Below are 17,542 nucleotides of genomic sequence, written 5' to 3' on the forward strand. Positions count from 1 at the left end.
CAAATATGTTAATTTAAGGGCCGTTATAAAAAGAATGGTGCTAAACTGTTCACCATGGCCACTGAAAGAGTGACAAGAAGAATGGGCTTAATCAGGGGAGATTTAGGTTAGATATTAGGGAAAAATTACTACCTAGAAGGGTATTTAAACTCTGGAACAGGCTCCAAAGGAAAGTTGTGGAATCCCCATCACTGGAGATTAGACAAACACTTGTCAGGGACATAGGCACCAACTTTTCCTGACGCCAGTGGGTGCTCAATCCTCCCCGCCCTGACTCCACCCCTGCCTCTCCATCCCCACGCCCTTCCCCAAAGTCCCCGCCCCAACTCCGCCTCCTCCCTGCCCCTATTGGACCCCTTTCCCAACCCCCCCCACCCGCCTCTTCCCCGAGCATGCCATGTTCCCCCTCGTCCTCCCTCCCTCCCAGTGCTTTCCACTGTGAAACAGCTAGGTGGGAGCTAGGGGGAGAAGCGGAGCCACGGTGCGCTCAGGAGAGGAGGTGGAGGTGAGCTGGGGCGAGGGGGTGGGGCACCCACCAATTTTTCCCCGTGGGTGCTCCAGCCCCGTAGCACCCATGGAGTCGGCGCTTATGGTCAGGGATGGTCTAGGTTTTCTTGGCCTTGCTTCAGCAAAGGAGGCTGGACCTGTTGTTGTGTTGAGTTCCCTTCCAGCCCTACATTTCTATGGTTCATATGTCATTCAAATTGAAGTTCCCCACTATCACACAGCTTTTTTCCTACACATTACACCTAGGTGCATAAGATCCCTAGTGTGATTTGGTGGTCAGTACTTGAGTCCTGCATGGGACCAGGATCCCATGGGTCTCGCAGGACTTGCTGACATAATAGCAGGAGCGAGTGGAAGTGGGTATTGCGGGGCAGGATGGATCCCGCACAGGACTCTAGTCTGTAGCAAACACCAACTAATACCCCATTTTGTGCTTTATCTGTTAGGACATTGATCCATAACATTCAAGATAATTTCCTTCTGAGTTATCAGTGCTTCGGAAACAGGCAATGCCATTTTTGACATAGAGTGATACTCTCCTTCCCCTTTTCCCCACTTGATCCTTTGTAAATAGGTTATAATAACACTGCTCTACAGCTAAAATGCTTCTGAAATAAATGTAGTCAAACTTTACTAATTCTGGGTTACTGAGAATGAAAATGATGCTTAAAATTGTTGATTGGCTCTAGTTTTCAAGATATGCTATTGGGTCAGTATATACGACCCTTGACTTGGGAATGGCGGAGGATAAGTGAGTTATAAAGGGAAGGAATCTCAATTTAAACCAGAAATGACTAAAATACATCTTTGACTGGATCTATGAATAAATCTATGACTGGGTTTGGACAGTACTTGCTTTTTAGGCAAAACAATGAATGATGTAATCTGAAGCTGGTATTGCGTCATACATGATATGAATTGCATCATGTTATTCCTAGAAGTCATGGATGATGCAATCATAACGAAGCTTACATCGCTCTGCTGAACAAATTGCCCTATATCAGCTCTAGAAATCATACAGTGTCGTGCTCTCTTATTTGTCAGTGTTTGATTTTGCAAAGGGACACATTTCTGTTTAGCCAAAGTGAGCAGAGATGCCTCGTACTTGTGTGAACAGTGCAGATAACTTCTGCTATGTTTGTGGTGAAGTGACTTTTGCATCACAAAAGCGCAGTATAACCACTATGGTTAAGAAAGCCTATCACCTTTATTTTGGCTGCAAAATTGGAGATCAGAACAAGAGGTGGGCCCCACACATATGCTGCAACACTTGTGCAACAAATCTTCGCCAGTGGTTGAACAGGAAAAGGAAATCTATGCCTTTTGCAGTGCCAATGATTTGGAGAGAGCCAACAGATCATACCAGCAATTGTTACTTCTGCATGGTGCCTCCAGTTGGGAAAGGTGTGTCAAAGAAGGAAAAAGTGGATTGTGAATAGGACTAAACTATGTACAGAATAGTTTTTTGCCTTTTGTTTCATAATAAATTTTATTTATATAACCCTTTTGCTGATTTTTAAAGTGTTACATAAACAGGACAGGTGAAATATTATCATGTAAAGCAACCATAAACACATGAAAAGACCTAGGTTTACAATTTGTGATTAAAACTCTACTATCTACACAATATACATAGACATAAAATGTAAAAACTTAAATATCTTAGAAACAGTAGCCAATCAGTTGTTTTGTCATATTTGAATTCAGCACATCAAAATTCATAATAAATAGCACATTTTATCTCTAAAGCAGACGACTTCTCAAAAATTGTAGATCAGTGTAATTGATTTTAACATTCCAGTTGTGTAAATCATCCCACCATGCTTCAGTAATACCAACTAGATCAAATTAATGCCCATAAAAACTCCTAACTTTGGTGTATAGGCAATTAAAGAATTTCTCCTCTTCATTTCCTTTGGTTCCTGGATTAATTTTGTTCTCAACATCTTGATTTTGCACTAATTCAGTGCTCAGATCTTCCTTTCTTTTACAATCCCATTTTGTTATTAGTTTAATGCCCACCCAACTACTCTAGCCAGCCTGTCCCCAAGAAGACTGGTTCCCCCTTCTGTTGAAGTGGAGGCCATCCAAACAATACAGCTACCTCCCCTTGTAGAAGATGGACCAATGTTCCACAAAACCAAAACCCTCCACCACTTACTTAGCTAGCGGTTCACTTCCAGAATCTTCTGCCTTTGCTTGTGGGACCAGAAGGATCTCAAAGAAGTTTGCTTGGACATTCTCGTTCTTCAGTCAAATATCCTGCAACACAGTGTCATTAGTGCCAGTATGAACCATCACCAATGGATCCTTTCCAGTCGACTTCAAAAGCCTATCTAATCTTTTCGTGATGGCTCCAGGAAGGCAGCACACTGTCCTGTGGTCCACCTATCCCTTGAAGAATGTTCTTTCGGTTCTTCTGAGTATTGAATCCCCAACAAGGATTGTCTATCTTCCTTGGACTGTTGGAGAACTCTTTGTGAGCAAGCTTGATTTGCTTACAGCTGCCATCCAGAGGTGTGTCCCATACAGCTCTCAGTTCCCTTTGACTAGCTGGATCTTGAGAGACATCTTCAACAGTTTCCATGTTGAGGGCCTGGTATCGACTGGAAATTTCTAGCTAAGTGAAATTCCTGGTCCTCTTCTCTCTGGTGGCCACAGCCTGCCTATCCTCATCTCTCTCCAGATGTGTAGAATGCTGCTGTGACCACTTGCCTCTGGTGCTTACAAACTGCTCGGCCTCTTCTCTGGATTCCTCTCTCTGATTCCTTGGTGGCCAGCTTCTTTTTTCCTTGAACCTGGGGTACTTGTGTTTCCCAAACCTGGCTGTCTAGGAACTCCTCAGCTCCTCAGCAGTGTCTCGCCTTGCCCCTCCAATCCAAGAATCGTCTCCTCCAGCACAACTAGCTACTTGCAATTCATGCACATGAAGTCCTTTCTGGTTTCAGACAGAAAAGAAAACACGGCACATCTGTTGCAGGTCACCACCACTATTCCATTGCTGGCCATCATGGAATCACATGAAGAGCTGAACCTGGAAGGAAAACCTCTCACATTTCCTCTCTCAGCTTCCTCCAGAACACTCCTGTGAGCTGCCTCTGTTCATGGCTCTTGAGTTCACCTGGCAAGTGACTTTTTATACCAAGCCTTCCTGCTTAGATCAGCTCAGCTCCACCCCTCACCACCATGGAGTGATTAACCACTCAGAGCCTTCAAAGAGCTGAGCTGTTCAGAGCTCCAAGGGTCAGAGCCTCTGGGCCTTTACCAAGGCACCAACAAACAGCCTGAGTAAGCAATGGAGAGAGGTTCTATGTCTACCTGGGCAGTCCCAGGTGCCTTGGGCTAAGGGCTAAGGGACTATTTAACTGTAGTATAGATGTTCAGATTCGCACTGGAGCCTGGACGGTAGGACCCTGCCCCCGAACGTCTACACTGCAATTAAACAGCCCCTTAACCTGAGCCCTGCAAGCCTGAGTCAGCTGGCATAGGCCAGCCACGGGTGTCTAATTGCAGTGTAGACATACCCTGAGGGTACACAGCCCATACAGAGAGAGCAAACAAACAACCCACAAACACACCACTCACCAGAAAGTCTGCAGCTACGCCCTCTGAAACTATCCCGTTAGCTGCCTCCGTTTGCAAAAGACTTTTATGGGTAACCTCTGGTAAGTTTTTAGCATGCACCTAGCATTTTTTATTGTTTTTACATATTTGTCTCTCTAATGCTTTTACCTTAAGAATAAATGGGCTTGCTTAGGAAGAGTTGGGTGGTAACTTGTAACTGCTGGCAATACACTGGTCATAGCCCTTGGAGAGAAAGCAAAGAGCAGGTGCTGGCTGTTAGGCAGAGGTGGATTAAGATTTCACGGGCTCTAGGCCTGAGCAAGTTGGGGGTCCCCTCCTCACACCTTCCACCTGCAGTCTCGCCTCCTATTCCGCCCTTTCCGCCTGAAGCCCCACCCAGAGCCCCACACCACTCTGCCCCTCCCCCCCACTTGTCCCATCCATCTGGGATGACTGGGCCCAGACTCAACTCCCAATACTTTTCCATGAACCAGCGCATGAAAAGCTTCCAGGCCTTCCATGTGCAGCATATCTGCAGCACGGGTTCCCAAGGAAGTTGCTGTGATAATCTTGTCCACGCTCAGTGGCAACAACCTCTGCCTGGTAGCCTTTAAGGGCCTTCACAACATCCTCTGGCAAGGGGTTCCACAGGTTGACTATGCATTATGTGAAAAAATATTTCCTTTTGTTTGTGTTAAACCTGCTGCCTATTAATTTCATTTGGTGACCCCTAGTTCTTGTATAATGTGAAGGAGTAAATAACACTTCCTTATTCACTTTCTCCACACCAGTCATGATTTTATAGACCTCTATCATATCCCCCCTTAGTCGTCTCTTTTCCAAACTTCATCCACCCCAAGGAAGCCCTAGGTAAAGTTCAGCTGAGTGCTGCTAGTTTAAAAAGCAGAGAGTTCTTCCCAGGACCTCTGGAGAATGACGAGTCACGTAACACTTTGTATATTTTTATTCTATACATTTTTATGAAACCTTTGTAATATAAAAATAGTAACTATAAAGAGTCTACCAGTAAAGGCAAGGATCAAAACAAAAGCCCATTTCACGTTGTAGAAAGAATTTTCACCAACGAGATGAAAGTGGTGCCACTTGTGAACACTTCTCTGGGTGATGTGTGAGCAAAAGAAGAACTCAGCCCCCTACAATTAGCCTGCTCCTGGTACCACCCAGAAGTAATTCTTCCAAGACTTATTTAATTCTTGTAACCCCTTTGTGGCACCCATCCCTATTAGTACAAGCTCAGTCACACCAGAGAGCCAGACATTTGCCGGGGTTAACTAGCCGACTTGACGTTGCTATGCCATGTAGTACAGGCCTGCTTCAGCATTTAGGTGATGAGCGACCCCATGCCATGGCGATTCTATGGCTGTAGCCCCCATCGCAGACAATGAAGTAAATACTACCTGTACTGGGGCGGATTGGCCGCCCACAGACCCGGAAGGAGAGGAGCCACTCCCCCCAATGGACCACACAACCCCCTCGAGACTATGACATTAAGGGACTAGTTTAAGCAGTTCACACAGTAACAAGTGTGGGACTAGAGAAACTCCTGGGAAGGAAAGGCCTCTGGCTCACTGGTTAACATTGTTTTATGGTTCAGTGCAAAAACAAAAGGCTCAGTAAAGTGCAGAATTTACAAGATACACGCGGGCAGGTTCGCAGAATGCTTTGTAACCCCCTTCTTTTGTTTGGCACAAGCCATCTGGATAGCAGAAGACGTCAATCAGCTCCAGCACGGTGCGGCCTAGCTTGGAAGCTCCCACCGGTTCTGTGCGCTGTACGGTGGTTTTTGATGGCTATGAGCACAGAGTAACTACATTACAGTCTGATCACCAAATTCTGCCCTGACTTACCTGGAGCAAACAGGAGTCTAGAGGTTGTAAGTCAAGGCAGAAGTTGGTCCATCTATTTATACTAGCACTTCTGGGATCTGGGATCGATTTATCGCGTCTAGACAAGACACGATAAATCGATCCCAGAAGATCGATCGCTTACATCCGGACCAGGAACTAAGTATAGACGTACCCTTAGGAACAAAGCACAATGGAAATTAGAGCAGTTTTTAGCCAGACCAGCAGAGATCAGTTTTCATACACATACTCAATGCTGATTGCACAGTATGGCAGCACTCTCTGCACTTGCCCCAGATGAGGACATCGCTTTCTAAACACGTCCTTGCTGGTGTTCAGTCCGTTGTTACTATCCACATACACATTACTCCATGAGGAACTAATCTTTGCACAAAAAGTTTGGTTTTTACATTCTTACATTGTAAGACAATCAGGAAAATTACTTCCCATCTTCATTAGCTGCTGTGTGCCCATTAAGATCTGTTCAGGAGCTGATAAACTCCTTGGTAAAACTCCGGTAGAAATCCATCAGGGACCATCGATAGCCAGCCCTGACCACTGCTGTTGCTCCCTTGCGAGTTTCTAAGTACATTAGCAAGAGAACAGACCATCTGCTCCTTAGAGTGACCCTGCCTATTCCTCATCCATGGTAACAATCCAGGTTTGCCATCGTGACGTGTTGTGGGGCGGAGGAACAGATGTCAAATGACCGCTTTAGAGAATAGGAGCATGTGAGCCCTGCAGCACTAAGGATCGGGGTTTCATGCAATTGTCCCTGAGTAACAAAACCTGCAAAGCATAGACGATTTCTTGAGGGGATTCTGTCAGTCTCGTTTTCCCACTGGAGATGGGGGGCACCCAGTACTACAGCTCAGTTATGACCGCAAAGCCTACACAACACTTACTAGATTTGCCCAGCCTTACATGACAGACACTACGCTTGGCCAGCTAGAAGTATTGAACTAGAGAGTTTTACTTGTACTGCAGATTCGCCCAACTGGGCCACTGAAAATCCAGAAATGCAGCTTGATTAACTTGCTATGCGCTTGACTGCCCTTCTCATGGGCGAGAAAGGGATGCAGCCATTTGACGTCTTTTGAGCACATGGACGTCACCAGTCCACGCCACCCTTTTGGAAAGTGAATCTAGTGCTGTTCTCACTGTAGAATTGAGCAAACCAGCGTCTGTGCCTTTGGATCGCGGAATCTTCTTTTACCAGCAGTGGTTTAGACAGATATTGCTTGTTGTTCCAGATCATGATATCACGTTCAAACTGGGGGCAGAAGAAACAGAATCGCTGTAAATACATGGAACTTTGAACTAGGGGCTCATTCATGCTACCAAGCCACTGGTGATGCTACCAGTACCGCACATTAGTGTTTCTGGCGATCCCACGGGCTCTGAAGTAAGCTCAAGTATTCAGCTTTTGCTGGCACTGTGTTTTGAGTGTTTATTAACCACAGAGAACATAAGAACGGCCCTACTGGGTCAGACCAAAGGTCCATCTAGCCCAGGATCCTGTCAGGTGCCCCAGAGGGAATGAACAGAGCAGGTAATCATCAAGTGATCTATCCCCTGTCGCTCATTCCCAGCTTCTGGCAAACAGAGGCTAGGGACACCATCCCTGCCCATCCTGGCTAATAGCCATTGATGGACCTATCCTCCATGAACTTATCTAGTTCTTTTTTGAATCCTGTTATAGTCTTGGCCTTCACAACATCCTCTGGCAAGGAGTTCCACAGGTAGACTGTGCATTGTGTGAAGCATCCACATTAACTCCCTGCATCCTCACCAGACAAGCTTGGGGGAACTTCAGGGATTCATAGGGCTCCTTGCTGCCCAATTTTCTTTATCAAAATCCTTTTTTGGGTTCACCTGGGATCTTTCAACATTTCTGTTATCCTGAAGGCATCACCCCTTAGCACTGTTCAAGGTTTAGGAGAAGAGTTTATTTTTAGCACCTCTCATAGGCTCCAGGTGCTGAACAATAGCGTTTACCTTTCCAGACTAAATATTTTACCACCAAGCTGGTGTGGGGCTAATCTAGCCATGTCTGGGGCCTTTTAACAACTCTGCAATACACCATATGTATCCATCCACAGGAACCGCAGAAGGGTACAAGGCCTCTGGCAGCCCAACATGGGAGGCCTTTTCTAAGAGCAGCTTCCCTCATGATAGAAAATACCCTGAAAGCAGTGCCTTCCCTTTAAGATAGAGGATGATCCAAGTCAAGGGTTTGAGCTTGTCAGGCGGGTAGCAGGAGCTCGCTGGGAGAAGCACACTCATGTCTAGGCTCCTAACTCTTTAGGGTAAGACTCATAACTTAAATTCCACCCAGCCATCAGATTAATGGAGCTCAATTTGCAGTGCAGCCATTGGAGAGACTAGTGTTGCTCATACACCTTAGTAACACATGCAAGGTCTGACGTTTGCACTTGTAGCACGCTTGGACCCTTGACAGATAGGGCTGCTCCCCTCCCCTTGCAGAGCTACCATGGCAAGTCAGAGCAAACAGGCTCCAGCTTTCATCCAGGGTGCACAACCAGCTGTAAACTGGATCCAGACCTTGCAGGGAATAAGTCATTGAGGGAATGCCAAGGCCCATTGCTGGCAGGGACTGGCAAGCCTCTGCCAGAGAGGCAGGGCCGGCTCCAGGGTTTTGGCCGCCCCAAGCAGCCAAACAAACAAACGAACAAACAAAAAAAGCAATTCCGAGCAGGAGTGAGGGACCGTCTGCCAAATTGCTGCCGAACAGCTGGATGTGCCGCCCCAAGCACCTGCTTGGTAAGCTGGTGCCTGGAGCAGGCCCTGCAGAGAGGGGGAGTCGCCAGCCCCGCCTAGCTGAGTAGTGCCAAGAGGCTTTCTTGGTGCAGTGTGTGCTGACAGAGAGGTATGGCGGGCTCAGGAAGGGGCTCTGAGCTCAGGTGGGGTTTTTAGAGGCTACCAGAACTAAATTGGGCCTTTGCCATCCATCACGCACTCTCCACCTGAGAGCACCTTGCTTCCGCCGCCGGTTCCTTCAGCTGCCTCGGATGTTGCGAACCTGAAGCTGCTGTTGAAAGGGCTGCAGGCCCTGGCAGGGTTCTAGTCCCTGGTCAGAGAGGTCCCAGATAGTAGCAATGCCCTCTGTCACTGCTCTGGGGGTTGTGAGTAACCAGGGCAATGCAAGATACAGGCATCAAAACACCAGCACGCAGCACCAAGGGTTGTGAAGCCCTGGAAGGAGCTGGTGGAGCCCAAATTACACCCTCAGACCTCCCCTTGCTCAGCAAATGTGATCTGAGGTGCGGGAGGGTCTCCTCTCATCAAGGATTCCCAACAGCAACAAAGCCCAGAAACTGCTATTCTTCTTCTAGCCGGACACCCCTGGGGTCCTTGATACAGGATGCAGGACTTCTGTGGTCATCTAGGCCCTGGCCACTGGCTCAGCTACTGCCAAATACGGTCCTGGGACTAACTGCGAAAGCCGGTGGAAATTTCAGCGAGTGCAGCACGGTGCTGCCTTGCTTGTGAACAAGGCAGGCTAGGACAGTGTGCAATGCCTGGGATCTGCCCCAGCCTACTCCCCACTCCCATTTGCAGTGTTGGGTGCCGGATACCTAGTGCCTCCCCCCCCCCCCCCCCGCCTTCAGCAACAGCTTCCCTGAGCCCTTTGGAGGCCAGCTGTAGCTGTCCAGAACATTTTATCTGTCCCAAGGGAGGGGAAGGCACCTAAATCCCATGGGCTTTCAGAGCACCGAGGGGGTGGGGCAAGCCATTCTTGCCTCTGGCCTTCACTCCTGCCACATCTGGAAGCCTAAGCCAGACACACCCAAGAAATGCACCAAGAGGCAGCTTTGCTGCCTGCCAGCTCCTGTGCCTTTAGCATTCAGCCTCCTGGCCTGGCTCCTGCAGCATTACCAAAGGTTGGAGGCACAGGGGAACTAGCACTACGTGTAATCCAAGCCCAGACACTGCAGCCCCGAGTGCCACAGAGAGCAGCTGGTTCCAAGACACCAAGTGGCTTGGCAGTGCTTACAGCAGCCCCCTTTAGAAGCAATTCTTTGGGTACATCTGCACATCGTGATGGGGGGGATAATTCCCATCTTGAGAGACGTCTGTGCGCTAGCTCACTCAGACGTGTAGCCTTGGCACGTGCTCTGGGAGGGGCTAGCTGCTCTGAGTACGTACCAGTGTCCTGGTCAGGCGCAGACTCAGACGCCCCCCCCTCCCCATTCCCCTGCTGCCGCGCTACACTCCAGTTTTAGCACACTGGCTTGATCAGAACTACTGTGGGTAACTTGCCTCCCGATGGGAGTCACAGCCCAGCTCGCGGTGCAGCCGTACCCTGTGGCTTACCTGAACACACTCCACCTTCAGAATGAATTTGGGGATCACCGCCGGCATGTTTCGCTGGTAATAGATCCTATGGACAACGTGCTGCAGGAGCGGCTCCACCGGCGTCACGCTCTGCAGAATGATCCCACGGCCCAGGAAAGCATGTTCAAAGGTCAGGTAGACCAGCCCCGGCCCCACCTTCAGACAGAGAAGGAAGTCAGCTCATTCCCTTCACTCAGGAAGGCTGGGGGGCGGGGAGTAGGGTGACCAGATGTCCCAATTTTATAGGGACAGTCCCAATTTTTGGGGTCTTTTTCTTATATAAGCTCCTATTACCCCCAACCCCATCCCGATTTTTCACATTTGCTGTCTAGTCACCCTGGGGGGGTGGGGAGAGGAGGGGAATCCCCACTGCCTATGGGCTGAACATATTTCTCCCAGGTCCAGGGGTCACAGCCTGTATTTAGGGGCAGATTCTCTGCCCTGTGTGGTTCTCTTTATGCTGCTCAGGTGGTGCCATCCCCAAGTCCCCAGCTGGGGATGCCCCCAGTCAGGTAGGGGTGGGCATAGCTAACTCCCAGCTTGCCCCATGAAGTTGAGGGCCTGTCTGGGCTGAAAGGGCAGAGACAGAGTGCCCTGGGCCCTTGGGGAACCACAGCAAATGGTTCCAGTTATTGCAGCCCGAACTGGAGGAGAGAGCCAGGCAGCTGACATTGCTGGCTGGTCTCACCTGCCCACGTCTCTCCCCCTGGACACCCACTGTCTGTTCCTATTCACATACACACCATTTTCCTAATAGTCACAAGCCTCATAGAATCATAGAATATCAGGGTTGGAAGGGGCCTCAGGAGGTCATCTAGTCCAACCCCCTGCTCAAAGCAGGAGCAATCCCAACTAAATCATCCCAGCCAGGGCTTTGTCAAGCTTGACCTTAAAAACCTCCCCCACTGCAACTTGAGACGATTGCTCCTTGTTCTGTCATCTGCTACCACTGAGAACAGTCTAGATCCATCCTCTTTGGAACCTCCTTTCAGGTAGTTGAAAGCAGCTATCAAATCCCCCCTCATTCTTCTCTTCTGCAGACTAAATAATCCCAGTTCCCTCAGCCTCTCCTCATAAGTCATGTGCTCCAGCCCTCTAATCATTTTTGTTGCCTTCTGCTGGACTCTTTCCAATTTTTCCACATCCTTCTTGTAGTGTGGGGGCCCAAAACTGGACACAGTACTCCAGATGAGACCTCACCAATGTCGAATAGAGGGGAATGATCACGTCCCTCGATCTGCTGGCAATGCCCCTACTTATACAGCCCAAAATGCCATTAGCCTTCTTGGCAACAAGGGCACACTGCTGACTCATATCCAGCTTCTCGTCCACTGTAATCCCTAGGTCCTTTTCTGCAGAACTACTGCCTAGCCACTCAGTCCCTAGTCTGTAACAGTGAATGGGATTCTTCCGTCCTAAGTGCAGCACTCTGCACTTGTCCTTGTTGAACCTCATCAGGTTTCTTTTGGCCCAATCCTCTAATTTCTCTAAGTCCCTCTGTATCCTATCCCTACCCCCCAGCATATCTACCACTCCTCCCAGTTTAGTGTCATCTGCAAACTTGCTGAGAGTGCAGTCCACGCCCTCCTCCAGATCATTAATGAAGATATTGAACAAAACCGGCCCCAGGACCAAGCCTTGAGCCACAAGTGCCCCTAGCCAGGAGCAAACGCCACGTGCATGGAACAAGGAAGTAGATGAACATAAGGGTTCTGGGTGGGTTGATTTTTCCTGCTTTGTAACAAAGTCCTAAAGATCAATGTAAAGCCCAAACTGAAACCAGGTGCCCAGAGTCCTGTGCCTAGAGCCCAACTACACTTCTGGCTCCGAGCCAGCTCTTCTCAGTTGCCCTGCTCCAGGCTTCGCAAGAGCCCGCTCTCTGCCCCTTGGCCTTTGGGCTAGATTAGGAAGCGCCAGAGGCTGGGTTGGCCGTCCAGGTGTTGCTAACCATGACAGTCTGGGAGAAAAACTGTGTTTTATCCTTGTGTAGGGCCGTTTCCCAGACCTGAGGCAGAGCTCTGTTTAAGCTCAAAAGTTTCTTTCGCTCACCAACAGAAGCTGGTCCAATAAAAGATATTACCCCCCCACACACTATCTTTCAAAGACATGAGCAGCATTTGCCAAGGGTGTGAGACCCATTTTGATCCCCTTTTCTGCAGGAAGTGCCAAGTGGGATGTACAGCCACTTGTCTTAACACTTGTTAACATTTGCTAAAGAGTTTGTTTCTCAGTCTAGTCAGGGCCATCAGCAAGTCCCTACCGCAAGGCTCTCCTCGCCCTTCCTTGGCTGGGGACGACTGTACCGGCCATTCATCACACTGGGCGCATCCCTCTGCTGCCTAACAGGAAGAGTCCCTCCAGCAAGGCCTCATAAGAGGAGTAAGAATATGAGCCAAGCATTTTAATCAGCAGCTGGCTCTTCCGAGGGTGCCGTTGCCTCCACTAAGGGAAGTCTGCACCCAAACTCCAGGGGTGCATAGAGCCTGTTTGCAATGGAACAGGAGCCTCTTAATAGTGACTCTACCAAGACAAAACGTAAGCTATAGAGCGTTGCAATTAGTGAAGCCTGTGCAGTGTAGCTGGAATAGCTCGTAAGCCTGGAAGTAGTATGGCCAACCCCAACTATTCCCAAATCATGGGTCACCCCCCCAAGAATCATGAGATTTTTGGGGGGAGTGGGGGTTAAGAAAAAACATTTACATTGAGTTGTTTGGTTGGCCTTGATTTTTGTCCTACACTCCCCCCACCCCAGTGTGTGCGTAGACAACAGCCAGTGTTGCCTGCTCTCCCAACTGTATTAAGGAAGGTGATTTTGGCCCACTCTTGTTGGCTCCCTGACAGTGTGTATGGTGCGGGGTTTCCTGCTTCGCCTCAGACCTCAAATTCTAATTATTTCCACCCCAGCCCCCACCTCAATTATCCACGTTGTTCTGCCCCCTCCCCTCCAGGCCCGGCCCCCTCCCCTCCAGGCCCAGCCCCTAGAGCTCCCATCCGTTCTTCCTATATGCATATTTTCTAATCATTCCCATGGCTCTTTTCTGACCCCTCTCCAATTTATTGAAGTCCTTGAACTGTGGGCACCAGAACTGGACACAGGATTCCAGCAGTGGTGGCACCAGTGCCAAATACAGAGATAAAATCACCTCTCTGTTCCTCCTTGAGATTTCCCCGTTTATATATCCAAGGTTCAGATTAGCCCAGTGTCACCCTAGGAGCTCATGTTCAGCTGATTATCCACCCCCCACCCCCAAATCTTTTCTAGAGTCTCTGCTTCCCAGGATAGAATCTCCCATCCTGTAAGTGTGGCCGACATTTGTTCCTAGATGTGGGACTTGACACTAAAGTGCATATTCTTTGCTTGTGCCCAGCTTGCCAAGCGATTTCAGAGATCTGTCCTCTTCCTTAATTACCACTCCAATGTTTGTGTCTTGTGCAAACTTTATCAGTAATTATATGATTTCTTCCAGGTCACTGATAAAAATGTTAAAGAGAGTAGGGCCAAGAACCAATTCCTGTGGGGCCACACGCCCGTTCGATGAGGAGTCCCCATTTATAATTACATCTGAGATCTAGTTTTGTATTCGTTTGTGCCATGCTGCTTTGTATCATTGCAATTTCTTAATCAAAATGTCACATCATACCAAGTCAAAGGCTTTACAGATGTCTATTAAAGCAGCACTTATCAACCAAACTTGTAATCTCATTAAAAACAAACACGTTAGAAATTTAGCCGGATGGCGTGGAAATCCATCCACTTCATGACAAACAAGACAGGATCTATTTTCCATCAGCTCATGTTGACTGGTATTTATTCCCATCCGTTAAAACTTTATTAATCAAGTCCCATCTTAGCCATTCTATTATTTTGCCAAGGATCTAGGTCAGCCTGCGTGGCCTATAATTACTCAGGCCATCCCATTTACCCCTTTTAAATATTGGCACATTAGCTTCTCTTCAGTCCTGTAGAACTTCCCCACTGTTCCATGCAAACCATCAATTTCTTCCATAAGTTTAGACAGAAACAAACCCAGTCACTCTAGGGTTGTTTCTCTTCCTGGTGTTGCTAATGCTTTGCATCTTCAATCCTCAGCACAGAGTTCTCTACATGCATCAGTTCCCCATGGTTGTGTTCTGCCCCTGGAGATATGTATGAAAATGCACAATGTTTGCTTGCGCCCAGCTTACCTCTCTTTTTGCAGACTTGTAACTGTGGCACAGGGAAGTCAAATTACTTAGCTAAAACCTAGGCAAGTTTCTGAGAGAGCCCAGACTACACTTCATTGTGCCCTTTAATGACTAGAACTTCCTTTGTTCCCGGTACTTGTGAGTACTGTTTTGTGACATGCGTTACCTACCTGTCTGGCTCGAACTGCGAAATCCATCCAGGAGAAGTGCTTTCCAAACACTGTTAGACTGTGTTTAACCATTAACAGGGAACAGTGCTTGTTGGGTTCTGGCTCGGGCTGCCATTCACCCTAAAAGAGATTGAGAAGAAGTGACTCAGTCTAGAGCCATGGGGAAAAGTACAAAACAAGACATACGGGGTAAGACCGTTGTAGTTTGAGCATGTTGTAGAATATCTGAAGTGAAGGTGGAAAGGGAAGAGGCTGGTCATATTTCTAAGGAGGCATCATACAAGAAAGCATGGCTGGAGGGTTGAGGCCAAGTGAGTGCAAGACAGGAGAAGGGTGCTCAAGCCGACCATAAGGGTGTGTGAGAGGAGAGAAGGGCAAAAGTTATGGAAAACTCTGAAGCAAAGGAAAGCTTGACCTGGACTTGCACGTCAGTGCAGTGACTCTGATGGAATAAATGTGTTCTGTTGATCCTTTTACCTTCCAGCAGTGCTTCATAGACTCCCACAGCTTGGAGTGTGTGAATCTCAGGTCAACTCCACTCATAAAAACTGGTTCATGCAGAAAAGATAGATGAGCAAAATCTGCAGCATTTTCAGGGATTTCCTGCATGTGGGGAACACTAACTGTTACCAGACAGACACCATCAATACAAGTTAATTTGTTGCAAGTTAGCTGGACATTCAGATACAGGCACTATATCTTTACAGGGACACTGTGAGGTTGTACAGACATGACAGTGACAGGTCCTACCCCAGAGAGTTGAATATCTAAAAGACAAGACATAATGGATGGATGAGACAAACATGTGGGTACATGATGGGGTGTCGTAGCACAGACTAGCAGGGTGTATAGCATTTAGCTATTTGGTAGCCGTAATCACAACACTTCCAGATAGACAACATGGAGATGAAATTAAGGTTTCGTATATATTAGTAATTTAGGGTACATTTTTACTGGGATGTTGCAGTTATCCTAAGACCGAGCATCATGAACCCGATAAAGGCAGAGCTGAGGTTAAGCTGAAAGAAACCCAAACATGTTAAGGTCTGGAAATGCAGTGAGGGCACCCACTCCGGCTCTGCCCTATCCCAGCACCACACCGTGACCATATTATTGTGAGCAAAGCCTTTTAGCATGTGTGCTCCCAGAGTAGATTTAACAATTGTTAACAACCAGTTTGAGGCCACCCCTGCCCACTGAGTGTCTCTTTAGCAAAAACTTGTAACAAGCTAATATTTGCCAGCTGCGTTAACCCGCTCTGGAGTAGCACTCAGCAGCCGGAATATATGAGCCAAGTAAGCAGAGTGTAGAGTTGATTTGCACTCGCAGAGCAGTGCAAAGCCAACAGGGGTGTACACCCCAGTGTTCTGCTCCCAAATTCTCCCTCCCTCTTGCCCCCTACAGTCCCGTGCACACCCTGCCCCAAAGCTCACATTATGCCTCATGTTTTCATGCACACACTTCCACTTCTCTGTTGAGTGGACACAGGTAGCTTTGGGAAAGAAATGCTTTGGATTAACAGTAATTTTGACCCTTAATTTTCGTAAATAGAAGTGTCAGCAGAGGCTGGTACATAAAAACTCAAAGAATTCCCCTTTTTGAAAATGGCTGCCATCTCTCATTGTTCTCAGTCAGACAGAGGCCTGACAACTCTCAGTTAAGATGCCCTCTTTCAAAGTGGCCACCGCCTCCCATTGTTTCCAGTAAGAACCCTGCTAATCACCATTTTTGCTAAGAGCGGCCTGTGTCCTCATTTCCACGGAGAGCAATGGGAAATGGCAGCCATTTTGAGAGAGACAGTTCTGTGTGGAATTCTGTGTAGCAGAACATTTGTCAGCTCAGGCTGAAGAAAAAACTTCGTTATGAAGATTAATAGCAAAAGAGTTACCATCAACCATTAAAGTCTCTTCAAATGTATTGTATGCACAAGATTTCAGTGAGTTTAACTAAGGGAAGTTTGAAGCATCTGTGTTATTCAGGACTTAGGATCATTCAGAAGAGAAACCTGTTGCCGGTAGGTGTACATTTCTTAGAGGATCCTTTTATAATCAACTCATTTTTAAGTCAAACTAAATTAACAGATGTGAAAGTTACTAGTGACCCCCCCTTAACAGAGCAGCCTTTATGTCAACCAGTGGCCATTAGGAGGAAGCAGACACTTCAAGTACACAGTAGTCTGAACTTTTCAACTGTCTTCCCTTCAAGGCCTTAAGGTAGTTGGAGCTGGTCCCAAGCCGGTTTTCACTGACCAGATAGCAAAAGCACGGGTCTGACAACCACCAATCAAGTATTAACACTGCAAGGACCTTTGTCTGAATGTATATAAAGGATCTGTAAAATGTGTGTAAGACAGAGTTTTTGTACTAAGGTGCAAAGCTCTCCTTTCTTCTGCAGAATAAAGCAACTCCTCCTTATCCCTGTCTGGCTGTTATTGGCTCTCAACTAGGTGGACCCGATATTTCGGTCACAGTTTCTGGCGACTCCGCCGGGACTCTCCTAGCTCGGACATTGGACTCCGGATGGCTGCGGCGAATTGGGAACGGCACCAACGGGGTGTTTCACCCCTTTTCTCTGCTTCACCGCAGCCCCTGGGGTTCGTGCTCCGATAAGGTGAGTCCTAATAGGATAAGGAGACACTATCTGGTTCTGGTCTGGTTAACCGGTTAATGAATTTCTGTCTTATACATTTGGGCGTTAGGTGTGTGGACGGAACTGAGCCTCTCATTCGTAATTCCTCAGAGTGGAAGCCATCGCGTGCGATGAAGCTCTGAGGTCGAATTGGGATCCTTCTGTCCCGTCCCCTGTAGCGGTCAGTATTAGTAGAAATTCCTGTAATAGGATCCTATTAGGCCATAATTCCCTCTGTTCTCTGTGTAATTCTCTGTTAGAGTG

General features: G+C 47.8%; 1 protein-coding gene across 1 annotated transcript in view; it reads right to left on the bottom strand.

The window, feature by feature from the left end:
- Positions 1-1,968: 1,968 nt before the first annotated feature.
- The window catches only part of LOC101940467 (cholesterol 7-desaturase nvd-like), a 53,568-nt gene continuing 37,994 nt past the window's right edge, over positions 1,969-17,542 (bottom strand). Inside the window, exons 4-7 of the mRNA XM_005295633.4 lie at positions 15,128-15,253; positions 14,651-14,770; positions 10,275-10,451; positions 1,969-7,209 (exon numbers count right to left, since the gene is read on the bottom strand). Coding sequence (XP_005295690.2) covers positions 7,048-7,209; positions 10,275-10,451; positions 14,651-14,770; positions 15,128-15,253 — 585 coding nt within the window. The 3' untranslated portion in view covers positions 1,969-7,047. The remainder of the gene's footprint in view (positions 7,210-10,274; positions 10,452-14,650; positions 14,771-15,127; positions 15,254-17,542) is intronic.

Source organism: Chrysemys picta, chromosome 18 (genome assembly GCF_011386835.1).
Source record: "Chrysemys picta bellii isolate R12L10 chromosome 18, ASM1138683v2, whole genome shotgun sequence".
NCBI classification, from domain to species: Eukaryota; Metazoa; Chordata; order Testudines; family Emydidae; genus Chrysemys; species Chrysemys picta.